This window comes from Haliotis cracherodii, unplaced genomic scaffold, assembly GCF_022045235.1.
Source record: "Haliotis cracherodii isolate W230 unplaced genomic scaffold, xgHalCrac1.p SCAF_5, whole genome shotgun sequence".
NCBI lineage: Eukaryota > Metazoa > Mollusca > Gastropoda > Lepetellida > Haliotidae > Haliotis > Haliotis cracherodii.
This window is the reverse complement of record NW_027266308.1, coordinates 53,834,220-53,841,877: the sequence shown is the minus strand read 5'-3', so window position 1 is coordinate 53,841,877 and position 7,658 is coordinate 53,834,220. Positions and strand designations below refer to the sequence as shown.

Here is a 7,658-nt window from a genome sequence, read left to right as displayed (position 1 = left end):
CTACTGCACATCTTTGAGCGTAAGTGGCGCGACAAACCCCACCATGATGCACAAAAGTAGAGCCACAAAGCGCACCCACAACATAACCTCCCTTATCCAGTTACTTTTCTTACATCGCTTATCCGATCCGACCTTCTTTGTTTCTGAAACCGGTACACATGTGTCGTCTGCGTCTGTTTCTCTGGCACTCTCTGCCCACATTGCCTCGATATCTGCCTTAATTAAGGTAATTTGTTCTTTACTTCTTCGTGCTTGGTAGAAGTCTACCCTCGTGCCTGCGTTTCTTTGCTCCTCGCACATTCCAAGTCTTCCCGACAGTTCCGAGGCGTCTGCAGCGTACTCTAGAGCCCGCTGGACGTTCTGCTGGCGGTAACGAAGGTCCGACATTGCTGTGTAGTACGTCACTCGAAGAATCTCAGGGACGCCAATTTCCGATTCTTCAACAATCCGCAAAACATCCTTGGCTTTTTCCACACTTAATGAATTGAGGTTCAGCCCAGAAAACTGCATACTCTCCCCACATTGGAGAAGAAGTGAGGCATACTTAACGAAGGCAAGAGATTGCCCAAAGAGTCCATCATTGCTGTTTTCTCTTTTGAAGTGTTCTATTGCTTCCTCCAAACTGCGGAGCGCTTGTTGTCTAAGATTGTGACTTCGACGTGGACTAGCTACTTCGAGGATAGATGTCAATAGTCTTGCATGATCAACAAATATCCACCCTGCCGCTTTCCCGGAGCAACTTAGTGGATCTTGATGAATCAGCTGCATGGCGTCTCGAAGACAACTCTCTAACTTACTCAGTTTGTTAAGTTTAAAATATCTCCACGCTTTTTTGGAAAGAATGTCCACAGAGAATCCGAGGGGGTTGCTGGTATGTTGTAACAACTTTGATGCTTCTTGACACAACAATTTAGTTTGACTCAGGTCGTTCTGAAACAAGGACTGACAACACTGTAGGTAGAGGACAGTGCATCGCACGTCTGCCGGACATCGACAACACGACATCAGTTTCTGGGAATTGTCGCGAAATTGCGAGTAGTCTCCCTTGTTGAGAGAGTTACTCAGGATGTTGAATACACGATGGACTCTCCTGTCTATGATTACTCCCGATTTCGGTAACGGGCGCGCAATAATTCCCTTTGTTTTTGCTTGTCGCCTGTTTGTAAATGAGTTTTCCTCGTCTGAGTCAGTGGAACTATCACGGATGGGGACAACCACTGAAACTGAGCGTGTTTGGATGGCAGCAGTCTCATGGATTGACGAAATAACAGATTTGACGCAAGCAGCAACCGGTGACACCAAGAAACTATAATCCGACCTCAAGCTGTCCACAAATGTTTTCAAGGCCTTGACCTTGTTGTCCCTGAAAGTCAGTCTCTCCACCAGCAGACGACATCTATCTTTACGTGTGACCTTCACATTGACCAAGTCCATGTCCTCCTCGCTGAGCGCATGTTCCTGATATAAATAATCCATTACTTCGCGTGGTTCAAGGTGACTGGACACGCTATTCACCAGGGCGTTAAGAGTTGGATCTGCCATACTGTATTATAAAGGAAAACATGCATATTAACATGGAATTTCAATCATGTATTCAAGCAATGAACAAATATGTTACTACACACGAAATATTTTACTCTATAGAAAGTCTAAACTTAGGACTGCAGCTGCACACTACTATTGGTATCCCTATTACATACAAAATATGCATACTGCGTTATATGACACAGATGCATGTGAATGTTGCATGGTTTTGTGTTTGTTTTCAGACAATGTCATGTGGTGAACATGGAGGGACCAGTACAAAGTGACAGGTAATGATCTCTGAACACAGACCACACATATATACACCTCAAGGCCATGTATACATGGTGGAGATCCTAGCTCGAATAGGTAGCCAGTGGTCCAAGAAGCATCAACTCTTTGCGCAGGGTTGTCTCCCTTAGTTGCCAGATCAACAGCTACTAGTTGGGCGTTCAAATCCTAGATTCATCCCACTGATGATTCTTTGTCTGACAAGGTGATACCAGTGCGTTTGGGTTTCACCAAAGTGATGAACTACTTAGGTATGATTTCTTTACAGTAAACTACGGTTATAACGAACTCAAAGGGACCAGTTCGTAATAACCGTAGTTCGTTATAAACATATAAACAGCATATATACATCAAATGGCCGGGACTAAAAAATAAGTTCGTTATATCCGTCAGTTCGTTATAAACGTAGTTTACTGTATTTGTCTCCATAAGTTGATAGGCTCGTATGGTTTTAAGTCATTGTTGTTTGAAGTATATCGATCTCTTGAAGATTCCTAGTCAGAATAGACACCCAGTACATCTGTACATTTAGAAGATGACTTGTCTGATTGTTTGTCATGGTACCCAGACCCAGACATGTGACATAACGATTGAGTGAGTGAGTTGGGTTTGTACAGTATTCCAGTAATGTCACCGCGTGTCAGCTTTATGTGGGAGGAAAGTCCGATGTTATGCAGGTCACAGACGTTTACCACTTGGTGAGCACAGGTATGATGATCACCGGGCGAACCGGGATTCGAAACCCACAATCTTCGGTTTCTGGTGTCCCCAAGGGACGCAACTCTGCACAGCGAATGACGGCGCCTAAGACGACTGGACCACCCGTGCCACCTCACCGTGACATAATTGTTATATTGCTGAATGAGAGTAAAACATTCACTCACCCATTCAGTCAGAGTAACCTGGCCCTACAACTGAACTGTCATGTTTATGTCCCCACAATGTAACAATAGCAATATGTATATTGTCCCCAAAAGTTCCTTAAAATCGCGATCCGTGAAGATCCAGGGTAGAATAGGTCTTCAGCAACCCATACTTCCGGTAAAAGGCGACCATGCTTGTCGCAAGAGGCGACAAACAGGATCGGGTGGTCAGGCTCTCTGACTTTGTAGATGCATGTTATTGCGTGGATAGATGCTCATGATGTCAGTCATTGGACTGTTTATTACTTTCCTTAATATTTACAACATGAGTTTATCCTACGCGAGCCTTGTTGTCCGTTGGTGAGCATTTACTTACAATACTCTCATCATGCCCATCACTTGGTGACAGATGCTGGGAAAGACATCCCCACTACTATGGAACTCACTCCCAGTTGACATCCGAAGTTAACAGAACATAGAAACCTTTATATATTTTTTGTAAACTCACATGCCATGCCTGTTAACATTACTACTGACTACTGAGCCTTTATTTAATGTCTCTTAAATGTAACGAACAACATGTATTTTATGTTTCCTAGATGTAGCTAAAAAACTGTATTTCTTTTAAATGTAACTATCAGCTTTTTTTGTCCCCGAAATGTGACCAACAACATGTATGTTATGTCTCTGAAATGTAACTGAAACCTTTTTTTAATGTCTCCAAAATGTAACTAAAACCTTTATTCAGTGACCCCTAAATGTAAGTAAAACCTTTATTTAATGTCCCCTAATAAATCACGATCTTTATTTAATGTCTCCTAAATGTAACTCAAACCTTTATTTAATGTTTCCTAAATGTAACTCTAACCTTTATTTAATGTCTCCTAAATGTAACTAAAACCTCTATTTAATGCCTCCTAAATGTAATTAAAACATTTATTTAATGTCCCCTAATAAATTACAATCTTTATCAAATGTCTCCTAAATGTAAGTAAAACCTTTATTTATTTCTCCCAAATGAAAGTAAAACCTTTATTTAATGTCTCCTAAATGTAACTAAAACATTTATTTAATGTCTCCTAAATGAAACTAAAATCTTTATCTAATGTCTCCTAAATGTAACTGAAACCTTTATTTAATGACTCCTAAATGTAACTAAAACCTTTATTTAATGTCTCCTAAATGTAACTAAAACCTTTATTTTATGTCCCTAATAAATCACAATCTTTATTTAATGACTCCTAAATGTAACTAAAACCTTTATTTAATGTCTCCTAAATGTAATTAAAACCTTTATTTAATGTCTCCTAAATGTAACTAAAACATTTATCAAAAGTCTCCTAAGTGTAACTAAAACCTTTATTTATTTCTCCTAATGTAAGTAAAACCTTTATTAAATGTCTCCTAAATGAAACTAAAACCTTTATTTAAAGTCTCCTAAATGTAACTAAAACCTAATATATTTCTCCTAATGTTACTAAAACCTTTATTTAATGTCTCCTAAATGTAAGTAAAACCTTTATTTATTTCTCCCAAATGTAAGTAAAACCTTTTTTTAATGTCTCCTAAATGTAACTAAAACATTTATTAAGTGTCTCCTAAATGTAACTAAAACATTTATTTAATGTCCCCTAATAAATTACAATCTTTATCAAATGTCTCCTAAATGTAAGTAAAACCCATATTTTATGTCTCCTGAATGTAACTAAAACCTTAATTTATTTCTCCCAAATGTAAGTAAAACCTTTATTTAATGTCTCCTAAATGTAACTATAACCTTTATTTAATGTCTCCTTAATGTAACTGAAACCTTTATTTAATGACTCCTAAATGTAAGTAAAACCGTTATTTAATGTCTCCCAAATGTAACTAAAACCTTTATTTTATGTCCCCTACTAAATCACAATCTTTATTTAATGTCTCCTAAATGTAACTCAAACCTTTATTTAATGTCTCCTAAATATAACTAAAACATTTATTTAATGTCTCCTAAATGTTATTAAAACCTTTATCTAATGTCTCCTAAATGAAACTAAAACCTTTATTTAATGTCTCCTAAATGTAACTGAAACATTTATTCAATGTCCCGTAATAAATCATAATCTTTATCAAATATCTCCTAAATGTAACTAAAACCTTTATTTAATGTCTCCTAAATATAACTAAAACCTTTATTTATTTCTCCTAATGTAAGTAAAACCTTTATTTAAAGTCTCCTTAATGTAACTAAAACCTTTATTTATTTCTCCCAAATGTAAGTAAAACCTTTATTTAATGTCTTCTAAATGTAACTGAAACCTTTATTTAATGACTCCTAAATGTAACTAAAACCTTTATTTATTTCCCCCAAATGTAAGTAAAACCTTTATCTAATGTCTCCTAAATGTAACTGAAACCTTTATTTAATGACCCCTAAATGTAACTAAAACCTTTATGTAATGTCTCCCAGATGTAACTTAAACTTTTATGTCTCCTAAAGGTAACTGAAACCTTTATTTAATGTCCCCTAAATGTAAATCACAACCTTTCTTTGATATCTCATAAATGTAACTAACAGCCTTATTTTATGTCCACTAAAAGTGATAAACAAAATGTATTTTATGTCCCCTTAATGTAATAAACAACATGTACACTGCCGAACAAATGAAAGCATGGACTTGTAACTTCACACTTGACCCTGCTCATTACTGTGTAGTGTGAAACTGCGACCCCATCTTCCCTGAGACGTCATGACCATGTCGCCTGTTGTGGGATACTCATTGATATGATGCATGAAATATCTGTGATACCCGTGTGTGTATATTATATTTTATACTAAATAGTACGTGTAAATAATTACGTCTCTCATAATCCTGCAGGGGATGGCTCAGTTATATATTGTTGTATATGTTGTTTATCTGTTCCTGGGGTGAGACGAAAATAAAATATTCTGTCTGCCTGCCTGTCTGTCTGTCTGTCTGTCTGTCAAACACATCATCATCGAATAACCATTTCTTGTTTTGTTTCATGTTTAGACACCATCAAACATGGGTGTATACATCCTTTGCCCGGAAGTAATTCTGTCCCCTCAAAGAAACACCATGTAATTGATACCTAATCGTCAAACCACCAACATGGTACAACAATTCAAACTTACAGAGCTTCATGAGATGACGAACTTTCACACGATACATGTTAACAACATATAACGCCCCCCGGATGCTAACATCGACGTGGACAGTCCGGATCAATGCGCGATCCCACAGCCGTACTGATGTAACTATTTGAGCGATGCTTCGTTGCCTGGGAGGTGATCGAGAAATAAATTCAGCGGTCAAGAGACATAATTAACACACTTACCTTGACATACCCTGGCAGACTAGTTCTTACAAGTCCTTTGTATCAATACTGACCACTAGAAACAAGAATTTGGCTTTCTCCAGAAACGGTGCTATTTTTAGTAAGCGTACTTCCCCATGACTGGATATCATGAGACTCTCTTTGAAAGTAATCAACGAATGTTGTGTTTATTTATATTTTAGTATAACCGACAGAGTCTCTATATTATGGAACGACCATTTACAGATTTGCCAACAGTTTTCTGGAGACAAAAACATCTATATTATAATACGTTCAGCATTATAATTACACACATGATGCCGCGTGACGAGACACAAGGCATATGTTTACACCAGCAACTAGTACAATTATGAAGGGACTACTTTCAGTGGAACTGGTACTTTAGAGAGTGAGAGGGAATGTAACAAATTAATAAAAGATACAAAGGAAATATGCCCCAAACATGTATCGTCAAATATATTTAATAGGACAGGGATGTGTCCCTACGGAAACCAATTAGGGCCATACCATTTTTATGCTTTCTTGAAATTATAAATTTGAAAATGCAAGGTACCAATAATTGCAAGGTATAATTTCATGATACGGTGTTGACATATCAAGATAATGCCAATGCCTAACTAATGGCTTAAAATTGTAATTACACTTGAAGGGAATATATATGTTTTCGTATAAAATTTGAAGGGAAGGGAATATACATCCCAATATATGTTTTCGTATACAAGTTGAAGGAAATATACTGTCTAATAGATATGTCGTCATATACCAGTTGAAGGGAAGGGATAGCCCTGCACAAGTCTCGAAAGCAATATTTTTATTAGTTTAGATCATACTTTCTAGATTATGTAAATAATAAGAACAAGTTGTCTGTCTACATATCTAGACTTGCCTATGAGGAGGATAGAATTACTACACATTCTTGGACTTTTCTTTCAGCACAGACTTGGAGCAAGGCTAGAGAAGGGAATATACCTCCTAATATATATGTCTTCGTATACCATTTGAAGGTAAGGGAATATACCTCCTAATATATGTCTTCGTATACCAGTAGCAAAAATATACTACCTAATATACATGCCGTCATATACCAGTTGAAGGGAAGGGAATATACCTCCTAATATACACTCTTAAAAGAAGAAACGCACAGGTAGTATGTAGTTCATTGAACCTGACTACACAGAAAATCCGGTATATAAATTGGATATATGTTATTGGAAAATGTTGGTGGCCTGATATTCGACAAACGGTGCGTCAAAACGCAGGCATCCCGATTTCAAATGTCTTAAACGGCATTGTTTTCACACATGTACAAAATGTCATGGAGGAAAACAGGAAAGCCAAATGCATGTGCAAGTTATGGCATTCATAACTCGTGGTAGTGGCTATAAAAAGGCAAGCCAATAATTTGTCATTCAATTGTCAACATTTTTCAAGTTCGAAAATGCCGAGACTCAGGGCTGCCGATTGGGACATCGCCATAGGACGTATCCAGAGAGGGGATTCGCAATCTTCTGTTGCACGCCACTTCAATGGACCGATATACACAGTTCAATTCCGCTGCAGACCGTCCGAGAACCGGCCGACCAAGAGTTACAACCCTTGCACAGGATTGCTATATTCGACTTTTCCACCTACGTCATCGCA

General features: G+C 37.5%; 1 protein-coding gene across 1 annotated transcript; it reads right to left on the bottom strand.

Annotated features, from left to right (window-relative positions):
• LOC139444029 (uncharacterized) lies at window positions 1-2,659 on the bottom strand. Its single transcript, XM_071224930.1, has 2 exons — window positions 2,652-2,659; window positions 1-1,543 (listed from the first exon to the last, which is right to left on the bottom strand). The coding sequence occupies exons 1-2, from the start codon at window positions 2,657-2,659 to the stop codon at window positions 1-3; spliced, it is 1,551 nt and encodes a 516-aa protein (XP_071081031.1).
• Window positions 2,660-7,658: the final 4,999 nt, after the last annotated feature.